Genomic DNA, 16415 nt, shown 5'->3' with positions numbered 1-16415 from the left:
TCTCCGAAATGCACGAACGTATCCGGTGACCAGTCATGGTAGAGACCAAATCCCATTGCATAACTTAACCTCATTTTAGCATACAGGTATCATGGATCACATAAAACTTAATACTACAATTTAATGGCTATCAAATTTTAAATTTCTCGATATGTATTACCATTACGTATTTATTAAAACAGGCTTTGTATATGACACGTTAGACGATGATGATGAGAATGACACGATTAGAATATAGATAACTATGATCATATAGTAGAATACAAAACGTAAAAGTTCTTGCTGAAGTAAAAACACATTTATCAAGTGCTGAATAAAGCTTTACAGAAACGATCAATACACGTGTAGTCGTAGCAATGACCGGGCTTGCGAACGAGGTACCGAACGACTTCAACGCCGTAATTTCATGAAACCTCGCGATATATTTAAATACAGTAAAAGAATTTTAATGGTAATTTACAAATACGATTTATCGCGAATTCGTAACTAATCAAGAAATTGAAGCCAGTGATGTTACATTATGTAATCAAGTACCTACAATACTGTGAGTCTCACATCAAATTAAAACAAGTAAATCCAACATTTAAAAAAATATATAATTTATTGGTGTAATTAATGCGATTGCGAACTTATATTGATGATGATGACACATAAGCATATAATTTTTAAAAATATTAACGAATTCACAAACGTGGACATCTCATTTTGTAGTGTTTACTAAGCTAAATGAGCCGTAATATAACACTTTGGTTATTTGTTTTCAGGCAAAAACGAGACACCAGAACGGTGTTAGCCGGGACAAAGAACTGTTTACTTCGTTCATTTAATCGACCAAAATCTTTTCGTGATGATTTCTGAATAGTAACTTTCAAAATATGTAGCTAGTCGTAATATAAATCTTATGATTAAAAGTATATACGACTATCGTATTCAATATTTAGCAGAATTGTTATAATTACATGTTTATTAATTTATTCAATATGTAGACGTAAATAACAATTTTGCATAAAAATGTAGTCGTCATACAAGATGGCCTATTATATGGATTAGTGTTATTAATGGGCATAATAATTTTAGAAATCAGAAATGTTAACCTAAGAGCTGCTTACCAGTGTGCCGATTTTAAACAAACACTCTCTGATAAGCCTCGTTCAGTGTTCTTTAACTTCGTTATTATAGTCAATAGTACTTCATTATCAATATTATCCACATTCAAGTGACCTATATCATTCCACGACTATATAATAACGATATGTGTCATTGTTGCGCGTTTGTTTTCAATGCAGTTTCGTTATTTCAATATTGGCAATCAAATACTGGTACATTGATGCATTGTAATCACAAAAATATGAATTAAAAATGTTCTATGTACTATAAAAAACATGTTTATAAGGCAAAGGCAATATTACCTTGGATATGTGTTGACAGCAACATCAACATCAAAGAAGATGTCTACTATTTCACCCACTGATGGTTCTGGTGTGAGCGAGGGAAGCAATGTATCCGACGGAGAAGCTGCTTCGTCGACAGACTGACCCCCGCAGTTAAAGAGCAGGGGTTCCGACTGCACCATCGGTAACATAGTTAAAGAACAATGCACGAATGTTCACTGTCACCTATTTGGAGACGTAAATCTCCTTGGATCAGATCAAAACCACAAGGCTTCAAGCCGCATCCAAAGACACACTGCATTGCGCCACGCTTGCCGCGACGCGCTATTTTTTTTTTATTGTAGAATAATCTAGCACCGCAATTTTTGTTTAAATCACCGAGATCGAATCACTTACTATAGTTTCTATTACGTCTTAAATTGTTCGTCGACGAAAACATGCAATAACTTTATTACGTAGCGATAGTGCAATTTCCTATCGATATCCGTGCGAAACGTTCGCTACAAAACGACGATGAAAGTCAACTGAAAGACGAGACATACATATACATACATCCTTTTCTTTCCCCGCTTCACAAATTATCAACACAGCGGCGCGACACGACGCGAGGCACTGACGGCTGCAAACACCGGGTGAAACCAGAGAGACGGATTGACTGAGCAATATATCTACTGCAGTCACACCCACGATTCTCTTATCTTGGCAAACTCTAGCGATCTCGCTCACGGAGACGACATTCATAAACTTCGCAGTCGAATGATTCCGATCATACACGAATTAATATGATTCAATAATATAGACCAAAATTTACATTGTTTTATTTTACCACCTGTACTTATGTCTGAAACACCTAAGAAATTTAATAAAAATAGTCAATACTAAATAGTTGTAATTGTTACTATACATAACTAAACATTTAAACTGAAAATATATGGTAAGTAAATGGGGTAGAGCACTTAAAATTGAGCTCTACATAATTTTTTATTGTTTAGTATAAATGTTGAGTTGCTTACATTGCGACACACGATATTATAAATGTACCATTTTTGTACATAAATGCGAATAGTATCACTATGTGCTACTCTGGCTGAGTGGCCCGTACCTATATGAAAGTGAAATGCAACAGCAATCGTGTCAAGTGCACCATTTAGATAACAAGGTCACTTATTGCATAAGTTGAAGACACAATTTTTTCATTGTTAAATAGCGCATTAAACGGATCAATACTGATGCTAGGTTAAATACAAAATTTTAATTGAGTTCACACTTAATATTTTTATGAAATATTCTCTGTAAATAAGGCTGGGTGAGGCTTGTCATACTTGCGGCACAATTTAACATAACAATTGACAGAGGGGATATGAAGGTAAATAAGTGTTACCATATATAAACATTTATTGGCAAAAGCAGAAAAGGGGCAGTAGAGGAAGAACGCGGCGCAAAGCGTGCAGATATCGGTGCAGGCGGCCCCGCGGAACTATGTCAGTGGGTCACGGCAATGACGTGGCACACGGCCGCGGCGAGTCGCTGCGCGCACTTCATTCTAATTCCGCTTTGCCGGTGTCTTTATTTTAATCACCTATTTATGACCTAATGCGCGTAATGCATTTACCTGCCAAATAGACGCACTGCACTTGTCTCAACGCACTTCCAATGAAAATTATTCGACAAATATCGGTGGAAACAGGTACCGTATGACACGTTAGTTTAACGCGCGCCGACATTGACCTACTAACGTAACTCACATGAGAAAATTAAATCATATTCTTTCAACGAATTAATTATTCAAAGCTGAGTATGTTTTTGGGATTTTCCACTATGACAAAAGACTCTCTAACACTAAATTGCTAATCGAAATTGTTTGTTTCCTTTATAATTCTAACTGCATCCGTGGCCGAACGGTTACCATACCGGACTGCCACGCAGAGGTCCCAGGTTCGATTCCCGGGCCGGGAGAAATATTTGTATGGCCTACATTTATTTCTCTCGTGAGTTTGGGTGTAATTTGTGGTTGTCTATGTGCCTAGTGCAGAGCTATGTTGAGTGTGTGCGTTGTTATTATTATAGTGTACTCTAACTTCAGTGGATGTTTTAAGATTCACTTTATGCGATGTTGCCGTAAAGAAAATAACAAAAGGAAATATGTAAAATTTTGACCTTCAATTAATATCTAACACTGTGGAAGATTTTATTAAACGCTCCAATTTGCCACTTATTAATTAATTCATAAGTTAAGAAATGTAGTTCCATACCAATACCCAGACCTTGAATCCTATTTAAGCAGTAGATACTTCAGAATCAGACAAGGCGCATATTCAGAGCTAAAAGAAATAAAAGCTGGAGTACCACAATGAAATGTCTTGGGCTCAATTCTCTACCTTTTATAGCAATATATTTTAGCAATATACCAGAACCAAATGACAATTCCATTGCTACTTTTGCGGATGACAAAGCAATTATGACTGTAGGAAACAACCACAAGGAAGCGGCCAGTAAAGCTCAAAAAGTCATTAACCAATTCCATGAGTGGACCAAGAAGTGGCGAATAAACTAAATGAAACCAAACCAGTGCTACTGTGTGCTATACGTTGAAAGCAAACAGGTACCCAAATATCTTGGTATGACCCTCGACGTGTAGTTACGCTGGAAAGCTCACATCGAGAAAAAAATAAGAACTCGACGCTCGTTTCAAGAGAATGTATTGACTATTTGACAAATGTTCTTCGCTATCTGTGTGCAATAAAATATTATTATTTTTTATCTATTTTAGACTTATTATTATTATTATTATGTCCTTAAGCTAGTGCGGACCTATGGTATCCAGCTCTGGGGCTGAGCCGCTAAAAGCAATATACAGATAATACAACGCTTCCAAAATAAAATATTGAGGACCATAGTGGGTGCTCCTTGGTATATAAGAAATGAGGATCTACATCGCAATTTAGATATAGAGCCCGTAGATAAAATGATAAAAAAGTACGCCGAAGCTCAAGAACATAGACTTCATCATCACAGGAACATAAGACGTTAACAGCTACTAGACAATACAAATATAGTGCGTAGACTAGAATAAACTAAATCTTTCGAGTAAGTGTAGTTAAATAGTGGATAAAATAAATATTAGTGCCAGTGTTAATAAGACTATGAACACATGAACTCCTTAACTAATATTAAAAGATATTTGTCGATGGACAATTTCTATATATATGTATGTTACATTGATTTTAGAAAATTACTTATTCGTCTGGTAAAAAGGCTAGATTGTTATTAGTTAAAAGGTTTTGTTTTGCTTTATAACAAATAAAAAAAAACTTGCCACTGTACAATACCAGATACTCTTTAAACTTTTATGTCCAAAGAATGTTTTCTTCTTAATGCATAAACACAAATCAACTACTACTAATTATATATTTTATGCAAAGACGTCATTCTCAAATTTTAATAAATTCCTTGATTGGGTCGATGCGGTTGGATAACCTTTTCCTTTACGTATTTGAGCGAACTTATTTACGCTCCGTTAGTTTTAAATGAAACTCTACTAATACCATGTTGACGAGAAATGATGAGCTGGTGGCTCGGGGGAGCGTTAGTAATCTGATCAAATGAAACAACTAATGAGAATATAAATGGCATAACATATTGGTTGGGGATCAAGTGGCTCGTACCAGTGTTACATCACGTTTGCTTTTGTGTATAAGTGATTTTAATTATACCTATCTGGTAGCAAAAAACGTAACACATATTTATATCAATTTAAAATACAGATTTTACTATCTGTATTTCAAACAGAATTAAAGAAAGCAGAAACTATGAAAATGAAACCACACCATGAGCAATTGGTAAATTAACGGACGTGAAACCAAATATTAAAACACGATTTGAATAATATATATATACATTATATATATATATATACAGTGGTGGTCGTATAATTAGAAACACTACAAACGGTCCTTGACATTATGTAAGAAACTTCACCGCAATCGTTTTTATTTTCAAATTAAACAATAAATAGGACAACAATAGGTTCAACGATTTATTATTTATTAGAAAAACAATATAAATCCCACTACACAAGTGCAGTTTCCATATTACACTACGGACAAGCACTTAAACAGTTTTAAGGTATTAACAATAATAGACAATTAATTAGAAACAACAACAAAAAAGTGTAAAAAAACAATTTTTTTTTAATTATTAGCAATTTGTATTTTTATTTACGAAATAACTACCATCCACAGCCTACCAATATTTATAATTAATATTTAGTGGCGTATCCCTTATTTTCAATAACAGCTCTGCAACGACGTGACATTGATTCAATCAATGTCATACATTTTTCTAAGGGGATTGAATTCCATGCTTCACAAATGCTTCATATAATTCGTTTTGACTGGTGTTACGTTTGTTTGAGACTTTCTTTTCAACAATATACCACAGATTTTCTATCGGGTTTAAAACCGGACTATTTGCTGGACAGTCTAACACGGATATACGCTGTTCGCTAAGGAAACATGTGACGCTATTGGCCGTGTGTTTAGGATCATTGTCATGCTGAAAGATCCAGGTTACAGGCAAATGATCGTCCGAGTAGGGCATCATTGTGTCCTCTAAGATATTTTTGTACTGCCATTGATCCATTGTACCTTCAATCTTCCGAACGGGACCAACTCCACATCCGGAAAAACACCCCCAAACTTTAATGTTTCCGCCACCGTGCTTGACTATGCTCCTTGTGTATTTATTATTAAAAGCACTGTTTACAGGACGTCTAACATAGCGCTTTCCATCTGAATTTACCATGTTTATTTTCGTTTCATCTGAAAATAAAACTTTTTTCCAGTTTCGTACCGTCCAATTAACATATTTTTTTGCGAATAATAATCGCTTCTCTCGATGTTGCTTGGTAAGAAGCGGTACCTTTCGAGAGGTTCTTCCAAACAATTTAGCTTCCACTAATCTTCGGCGTATCAGTCTTGATGAGACGCTTCTGGGGTCATCAGGCGAAAAAACTTTATTTTTAATCGTCACAACTTTTATTTTTGCCCATTTTGAACAAAATTAAATGCAGATCAAATTTTGAATTGCCGCCAAATTAATAGAAAACATCAAGAAAGAAATGTTAGTCTTCAATTTCAAAAAAAGAACGAGCAATAGATGCTTTTTTCAAATGTTTCTCTAATTAGACGTCCAAGCGGCCAGGAACAGAAAATATACTCGTACATTGTGTAGGACTCATTTTATAATTAAAAGTAAGATATGTTTTATTTTTTATGCAATTAATGATTTTTTATTTGAATGGCTATATTATTGCATGATTATTTATTATTGAATTTATATATTTTGCACGAACATTTGTACGTTGAAGTTAAACTTCCTTCAATCATAAGAAGTGTTTCTAATTAAACGACCACCACTGTGTGTATAATATAATATCAAGTAATGGTACGAACAAGTCGTGCGCCTGATGGTAAGCTATACGCTTATCACACTTGTCAACAGTAGCAGTGCCACTCAGAGCTTAAAATCGCAAAGATCTGAGGGATACTGCCACTGCGCCCGCACCGTAAGTTGACAAGTGCCATGTGCCTGTAATTTCATTTGGTGATTGATTTCATTTGATGGCATTAGTTGTACTCTGAAACGCGTTATCGTTTTGTTAACTTCAATCATCTCATATAGTTGAATTGTTAATGCTTTCTGCCGCTGTAGCATTTATACGGCACTGAATGGTACTCAAGTATTTGAGAAGATTCCGTCCTATTTCTGCTACTTTAAGGTTTGGCACTGAACTGCGTGCTTTCACGCCAGTGAGATACACTGTTGGGAGGTCTGTAAATTCACCCTTTTTGATATTACAAAACATAAATCTTCAGTCAAATAATTAAGTACCTGTCAATTTTTCTTTCTTTTTTTTCAAGTCAAAATCCGACATTTCTAATAACTTAATAAATATTTTGTTGAGTGGCTTTGTGACTTGAAGTAAATTAATTTGCTCTTGGATTAAATATTTCTGTCTTATAACTAAAATACACCTTTGAGACTTTTTTTACTATTATCAAGTTATTATTCTCTAGCGTCTATAGGGAGAGAATCGTTTTGTTGGATTTAATAAATTTGTATTCATAAAAAGAATTTTGTCTTTTTCTAAGTAATCTGTTTTTACCGTGTACCTTCTACAGCATAAAATCTTTTTAATTTTCATGAAAGCACTTCGTGCCTGTTCGATGCGAGTACAAACTTCTTGTGAGCTATCCCAGTGTTCATTTACGTAGCTACCGAGGTATTTAAATTGGTGTGCGCGTTCTATTGGATTATTTTCCAAAGTTAAGTATTCATTCGCTACTGGGGTCTTAGATACGATCATGAAGTTTGTCTTTTTGGTGTTGATTTTTAATACATAGTTATTTACTTGCTACATTTACACGATTCAGCAGTTTTTGTAGGTCCGCAATATTCTCCGCGATCAGTATAGTATCGTTTGCGTAGCGTGTATTATTAATAACTTCTTCGTTTATCACTATACCCTCTTCGGCTTCATGTAGAGACTACGTTATTATTCTCTCTGCATACACATTAAACAAAACAGGTGACAATATGCACCCTTGTCTTGTGCCACGTTTCATTTCAGTTTTTTTGGATAGTTGGTCTTCCACTTTTACCATTGCTTTCTGGTCCCAGTACAGATTGATTATAACTCTAAGGTCTCTGTCAATTCCAATATGTTCCAGAATCTGCATCAGATGTTCATGGCGAACCCTATCAAATGCCTTGTCATAGTCTATAAAACATAAATAGATTTTTATATTCATATTCAAACAACTTTGAACTAAGATATTAAGACAGAACTGAGCGTCTCTAGTGCCTAAACCGTTCTCGAAACCGAATTGTGTCTCTGACATGTATTTTTCGCACTTTTGATAGATACGAGAATGAACGATCTTTAGGAATACTTTCAGGACATGGCTCATTAAACTAATTGTTCTGTGATCCTCACAGCGCTTTGCATTTGGTTTTTTGGGTATAGTGATAAAAGCAGATTTTAGCCAGTCTGCAGGGAAACGACCACTCTTATAAACATCGAATAGCTCCTTCAGTACCTAAGACTATTCATTGGACATGGTTGGAAGTACTTCCGAATAAATATAATCCAACCCCGGCGCTTATTGATTTTTGAATTTCTAATAGCATATTCCACTTCTGTTTCTAATATTTCTAAATAATTATCTGGAACTGTTATAATTTTATTTTGAGTTCTCTTTTTACAATAACTCCCATTGAAAAATTTTATCTTTGAGTTTGTGTATAAGTTCTCCTCTATCATTAATTAACACTCCCACGTTAAGTTTCCTTACTGGTTCCATTACTTCATTCAGACATTCTACAAATTATTAAATAGTAATGTTTGAAACAAAATATTTTAGTCAGTCGTATTGAGACACCTACAAGTTTCTAACAAATATCAATCTTTATTTAAAGAATCTCAATATGAATTAAAATATAGATACAAATATGAGCCAAGGATTCTACACTCAAAGGCTTTCTTACATTTGGATCGTAAACAAAATACGAAACGTTTACATTCAGAAACATATTAGTATTCTAGAAAAACAAATACGCAAACAGGATATTTCCAAAATTAACCAGTCTTGTACAACTTTCTAGAAGCCTTAATCGAATAAATATTTCTTCGTATAAATATTTCGTTTCTGTAACGAACGTCATAATCTCCAAGGAAGTTACCTGTGGCATTCGTGAACATGAAATGAGTGGGGTAATGTTTATCAAGGAGTCTTCTGCAAAGAATCCCCGCAAATGCGTTGCGTCACGTGGGCGTTCGGATCGATGGGGCGAGCGGCAAAGCGAGCGCGTGCGCGAACTCGATCCTCTCATATCGATCGCTAACTTTTAACTGGACGCTTTTGGGGCAGGTTAGGCCTATGCTCTGGGGTCAAGGTCACGTTCTTCCCGCTGAAATATTACTACACATACACTAATGTAAAGTATTATTAACTAAAGTTTCAACTTTTTTTCATCTTCTTTTGCCATCTATATTATGAATGCTACCCCAAACGAATCATATAAATATAGATAATTTAATGATTGCACTTTATTGAATTATTATTTGACATTTACTTTACAACGGACTCCATTTTCTTAATGCTTCAGTAGAAAATAACACGCTAAAAATTGTTTTAAACTCTACTACCACAAAAATAGAATCTTAAACATCTGTAGTCCTCATATTACTCCATGCGTTTTGTGTAAAATTCAACAAACAATCTGTTTAAATCTGAAACTAAATTACAGGTTTGAAGTCCCAAGACAATAGAGAGTCAGTTTCATAGACATTCATATTCACATTTCCTGTACCAGATGCAATAAATTTACTCCGGCACGTGTAACAAGGGGGGTGGCACATAGAGGATCGACTACCCTGTTTAGAAACTGGCTAGATGAGAGCAATAATGCATTGCAATATTGCAATGATACATTCACGGAAGAAAACGTTAGATTAAATTTAAAACTGGAAGAGTAACTCTGGGCTTGTCTAATTACAAGTACTCTTGGAAGGAAGGAATTTTTTGGGGACCGATAAAGCGAGGTGGTGCGCAATGCGCGGGTAAGTGCGCGACAGAGGCTTCAGCGGCGGACGCGGGCTTCCTCCGCTCGAAATTGATCGCTCCCGTACTCCTAGTCGGAGGCATGCCTCCGGTGTCGTCATGGAGACCGCCTGTCGCTGTTGCCGTCACAGGGTCGCCATGATTGCGGCGCCGATTCAATATCTACCCAATATAGAATAATGGATATCGTGTTCACTCATCTAAACCTTTACTTAATGTGTTTCGACACCTTTTAAGAATTAATGGCGTGTTTAACATAACACGGGGAGAGATTCGAGGAAAATATTCCAAGCTTAGAATGCGCCTTAATATAGAAATTGCGTGGAAGCTATTTTCCCTTTCTTTCCACGTGGATTGCTCTACACAGACGTCTAGGGGTATAACAAAAAGGTTTGACCAATTATTTCTATTGATAATTGTAAAATTTTACAATTACAAGAGAAATAAATTGTGGTTTCTTAAACAAAATGTGAGCCGTCAATCGAAAAATTTATATGGGTAACCAAAAATTTAATATTTTGTAGGTTGTTTATTGAAATCATTATCTGAAATATTGTTAGAACCTTTTGCAAAACCAATATTAAAAAACAACAGGAAATAGCTAGTAACCCCTAAGTAGTTACACCTAATTAATACCCATCACTTATGACTGAATTGATTTCAGTATCATTTCCTAAGTACAACGGTCAAGAGCACGTCAAGCTTAACACATAGGATTTATATACTACTCTATGTCGCTTACAATAAGAAAGGTCCAAAGTTCAAAGTGTCAAGTTCAATGCTGTTTTTCCTCTACTCCAAATTACGGCAAGAAAATGGCGCATTTTTGTTTAGTAAATATGCAAGAATTTCACGTGAAGGAAGATTGGATGATTTCGATTTCAATTTAGTAATTCAATATAATCAGCTGTGTATATGTGTTTTTTTCATAATGATGCAAGTGATGTTGTTCATTTTATTTTAATGGCATTTCCTTAAAAATAATTCACCGTTAAAAACATTTAACTCACATATATGAAACAAAAGTTTGAGTCGTAATGAAAATTTTACAATTTGTGTTTATAATATAGATTCAAGAGCGTGTGAAGTGCACTTGGCCCTGAATGTATTTATATGAAATTTTAAGTAACAGTATTTAACAATAATAATTTATTTATTACCACAAATACGAATTAAAGAAATACAACTTACACATACAAAAAGTCTATTTTCAGTAAAGATAGCAAAGATTAATTATGGATCAGGACAGCCAGCAATGTACGGACAATGGCACATCACACTACACATTTTTGTTCGAAAATCGCCTCCATTGCAACGGAACAAGATACGTCAACGTGTAGCTTGATATGCTGGCGTGTGTACACGATACCGGAGGCGATTTTCAACAAAAATGTGTAGTCTGATGTGCCGTTGTCCGTACAATAAACGGTATAAAGTTAATTTTAAATGTAGAGTAGCACATTTGAAGTGTTTGAAATTTTAAGTTTTAAGTGTCAAGCTTGACTTGCACAACCCTGTCTCAAACTAGGCGAAGCTCTTTCTAAAGATAGTGACGATAGTATTGAAGATTAATTTTTGAGTATAAACAATAATTGTAAACAGTGAAACAGACAATAGTTAACATAAGGAAACACGTAATTTTAAACACTATATTCAGTTTACCTAAGTTATAATGTAAATGTATTTCAATCTCTTATGGGTGTAAGTGTGTGTATGTATATATACGTGCGTGCATGCATATGTGTGCGCGCGCGCCTGTATGTGTGAGTGTAGATTGTTGGGTATTAAAATAAGCTTGACAGGGGAATGGCTAAATTGAAAATGAGGCGATGTGTTTACTTTACTGGACATGGTATAACAGATTTTCAGTTCCTACGTAATTAAGTCCACGGAGCCAATTTGTATTGGTTTTCTTACACTGATTTTTTTTTGTTTCGTCGGCAATATTTAACTTACTTTACTTTGTTAATAAGGAATTCACCTAGGAAGAAGTAGCCTGTTGCCAAATGATGTTCTACACGCATTCAATAACGGGACAACATCCCGTACGGGTCAAGACATTTTGCCTTAACTAGTATAGAACTCTATTGAAACTTTCCTGTGCACATAAACCACGCTCCAGCTACGAGTCGAAAAAACAAGTACCTATCGTCCTCAAATGCAATTAATCGACCCGCCGCCTCCAAACCCATATTATACAAATCATTAATGTAGATGAGGAAAAGAGTGGGACCAAGAACACTACCCTGCGGAACACCACACTGTGTGGGAATCTCATCACAGACCTGGTCACCTTATTTGACGCATTGTGTTCTGTTAGATAGGTACGATTTAAAAAAAAAATTCAATTGGGTACCAATAACACCTATAGTTTCCAACTTTTCAATAAGTAAAGGAATAGAGACCATGTCAAACGCTTTAGCACGACCCAAGAAAACCGCCACACACTTCTTCCTTTGTCCAACGCTCTAACGATATGGTCTATAAGATTATGCACAGTATCTTAGACCTGCCGGATCAGAAGCCATGTTAGTTCACCGACAGTATACATTGTTTTAATCTAAAAACTTGAAAAAGACAACTATTTATTAATTTTTCAAGGACTTCTACTCTTCTGACTCTTTCCAGAGCCGTCAAGACGCATATTAGGCGATAGTTACTTACACAGTCTCTGTTCTCAAACTTATAAACTGGGCGCACTAATGCTTTCTTAATATCGTTTGGAAATAAACTATTTGATTGGAAATAAATCTTTCCACTTTAAACTCATTGGTATCAAAAAACAATAGAGTTATAAGCACCTCGAGATGTAGTCGGTGTAGTTTTGATTACGTTGGACCTTACTTGCAAGAATTCGGCCAATGTCAGCAAAGTACTTTGTTTATTGAATCTCTTTTGTTCGAGTCTCGAGCAACCAGTTCCGTTGCTGGTGAGTTGGATTTAGATGTACCGGTGATGTCAGTTATAGCATTCTACAAGTTTTTGTTATTAGTTCCCGCCTCTATAATATGTTACCTTTGGTATTGTCATTTTAACTTTTTAGTATATCATTACATTAATTCCGATAACCCTTATAGGTTACGCGTAATATCCCATTTTCAGTACAACTTAACTTCATATACATACGATCTCTATTACGCATGAAGCGTAATAACCCAGGAGTGATCCAAGGCTTTTTGATTTTCAATCGATGCGGGACTGTTAAACTTGTAGTGTTATTTAAAATTACTCAATTTATAGTATTTAGAAAATATGTACAGTAACAATACGTTTATTTATACGAACAATGACGTAACGAGGAACGTGACAGTTATGACTTACTAAAAATTATTTACATACCTTGCATCTTCAAAGGCCAATTCTGGCATAAATAGTTCATTGATATGAGCGGCGCCTACCAGCGCCCGATTCTGATGATCCGTGGCGATGTGGAATCAGATGCGGAAATCCAAGAACAAAACGCCTGTAACAATGAAAACGCAAATTTTGAAACAAGCTATAGTATACCTTAATACTATGGTACTATAAAATAACCCCATGTACCACCTGATCTTTTTTTCTTTTGTTATCTCTGTGATTGATTACTTCGCGTGTGCAATAAAGAGTACTTATGTTAAATGAAATCAGCGATTGAATTGCCAAAAATTATCGACAGGCCTACTTTAATGATATAATTCTCGTATATTTAGGTAATTCAATTATTAACGTAAATGCAATTGAAATATTACGGGATAAAAATATTTTAATGGAGACTTTTGATCATTTCGCTTCGTCAAGTAAGTATTAATGTACCACCTTTACTTTCTTTGAAAAAGAGTTCTCCAAATATGTTTTTTTACATATTTGTCTTATTTTTAGAAGTATCTATCTTGAAAAGAAGTTATTTAAATGTGACCACTTCCTGGGTGTATTGTGGTAGTCGGGTATGTTAAAACAATGAAAGTAAAAACGTTATCCGGTACCTGTTGTAAAAAAATTCAAATGGAATGACCTGGATCCCGTATGAAACACAAACCGTTCATGTTAATTTAAGCGCATTTATATCGAATCGCATCCCTTTCGTCTCATATGAAGACGCAGAGAATAACAAAAATATGTAATCGCTTCGAAATAAATACGATTTAACATTTTGACTATATTTTTATTTTAGAATCAGGTCATCTGTTTTTGGCAATGCATAGGTTCGACCAGATTAATCTTAAGAGATCAGCTTTATTAACTTCAAATGAAAACCAATTCCAATTAACATATTTATATAACAATTAATATATTTATGATGAGATCAAGTTTATTCATAATTCAAGCAACCACTATTTATATTACCATGCTTCTTTGGAACGTTTTTATAGATAATCAACATTTAACCACTAAAATTAATATAGTTCAGCGTTATACGGGAGTGACTCAAAAAGTTCTTACGTATATTATTTTGTCCAAAGAGACATCCCCTGCTGGATACAGGTGTCCCCCAAATAACGCCACAAAGGCCGGTCTTGTGAAACCAAAGATTTCAACATAGATATCGTTGATATAAATACTAAAACAGGTTCCCAAACTTTTTGGTTCACCGCCTACTTGGCAAAATAAAAAAATTTCAACGCCCACCACCACATAAAATAATTGAAAACGTGTAAGTATTTTTTATATTAACTTAACACAAAAAAATATATATTTGTTGTCAATATACGTGATTCAGGCTTTTTTTACCGCAGTAGCACACCCTGGACAACATCGACGCCCCCCAATTGCTTCCGAAGCCCCTACCGCCTCCTACGACTCTTCAGCGCCCACTGGGGGGCGGTGGGATCCACTTTGGGAAACTATGCACTAAATAAATAAATGGAGAAAAGCCAATTACGTTTTGTTTTTTATTTATTGATCAAAATACAGAAAAAAATACTTATTTACTAAACTTACAAGCAGTGATATCTGTGCCTGAAAAGTATGTCCACCAAGGAATTTTTTGGACATTCAGCAGACATTAAAGAATGATGTTTTATGCTGTCGCTTATTGGGTTGCTAAATCTAAGAGCTGGATTGATCTGTGAAGATTATTAACCCGGGCTGCCTTCCCCCTCTGTTACGTAAAAAAATGTCAAAAAGGTTGAGAAATTAGTTTTAGAAGACAGAAAACATTAGTCAAAATACTAAATATATCATTTGATAGCTTTCAATCCAATCAGTTAAGTTTCACTGGAATTCAAAAAAGTGTCGGCAAGATGGGCATCACGAATGTGAACGCATCATTTTCGCGTGAAAAAGCGTCATTTGGAAATCTCGAAATTTACCAGCGAGATCCGGATCAATTTTGCCATCGTATTATGACGATGGACGAAACTTGCATCCACAATTTCGATCCCGAACAAACGAAAAAAAGACAAAGCATGTCTTGGAAACGACCATCTTGGTAAAGTTATGGCCTCAGAGTCCTGGGATAGTGAAAGAGTTGTTATCATTGATTACATGCCGAAAGGACAGATTATTGGAGATTTAACACCATCTTTATTATGCAGATTTTTATGCCAAAAGTGAGTAAAGCAATTAAGGAAAAATGTCATTGAGCGTGTTGTTTATTCAAGATAACGCTCCTGCTCATCGATCGGAAGTTGCGCTCAAGGCAATCCACAGTGCTAGCTTTGATATCCTTGACCATCCATCATATTCTCCCCGTGATCCTGCTGCCACGAGATTTTGGAGAATCAAATTTTTTTGTTTTTGCGGAAGGAATAAGAAAATAAAAAAGCGGTATTTTAAATGAATTTAATTAGAAGGAGATATTGAAAACGTTCTTTAATTTTATGATGCCAAGTTTTCAGTTGAAAGACTTGTAATTTGTAAAATTTTCCAAGTTTGGTTTTTGATTTTCCCTCAATTGGAATCAATCAACGCCTTTTTACGGCATCTTAAAAGTTTTATGAATCTTTAAATTATAATTATGGTACAATTACGTAACGAAACTTTTACATATTTTTTTTGCAAAATGGCATTTTTAAGGTATTATTTCAAAATAGTTTTACAAGTAAACATTTTTATTTCTTCGCCTCTCCGCGCCTCAAAAGGAAAACGATCAAAAGTCAGAATGTAAACATAGCGTAACTTTTAACCTTAGCAGTAATTAAAACAGTTAATTTAATTTCTTGAGTTATCGAGGATATTTTCCGCGTCTCGAAAATTGGCAAGATTTCTCGACTGGAGAACTATATTCAAACTGTGGTATTCTAAACAGTGAATAGTCTAATTTCAAAGATAAAAAACTCTTAACATATCTTATGGTACATACAATTATTCTGACCCAGAAGAAATGATAGAAAGCGAAAACAAACGTGACGAAAAGTCAGCGTTACAAAAGAGTAATTGGAGCATTTTCGTACAAAGTCTACATAAGGTGACATATGTGGAG

General features: G+C 35.0%; 1 protein-coding gene across 5 annotated transcripts in view; it reads right to left on the bottom strand.

Annotated features, from left to right (window-relative positions):
- Nucleotides 1-16415, bottom strand: part of LOC113231755 (nuclear receptor coactivator 2-like) — a 53883-nt gene that overhangs the window by 19328 nt on the left and 18140 nt on the right. For 2 of the 5 annotated variants that reach the window (XM_026466276.1, XM_026466302.1), the window contains exon 2: nucleotides 13355-13478. In XM_026466276.1, the coding sequence (XP_026322061.1) occupies nucleotides 13355-13383 (29 nt within the window). In that variant the 5' untranslated portion in view covers nucleotides 13384-13478. Of the gene's footprint in view, nucleotides 1-1409; nucleotides 1629-13354; nucleotides 13479-16415 lie in introns of those variants that run through there. The other 3 variants (XM_026466284.1, XM_026466266.1, XM_026466293.1) reach the window with 3 other exon arrangements.

The sequence above is a fragment of the Hyposmocoma kahamanoa genome, unplaced genomic scaffold, assembly GCF_003589595.1.
Source record: "Hyposmocoma kahamanoa isolate Upper Pololo Valley unplaced genomic scaffold, ASM358959v1 102, whole genome shotgun sequence".
Taxonomy (NCBI): Eukaryota; Metazoa; Arthropoda; class Insecta; order Lepidoptera; family Cosmopterigidae; genus Hyposmocoma; species Hyposmocoma kahamanoa.
Note: the sequence above shows the minus strand (reverse complement) of the source record. Positions and strands in the feature narration are given on the sequence as shown.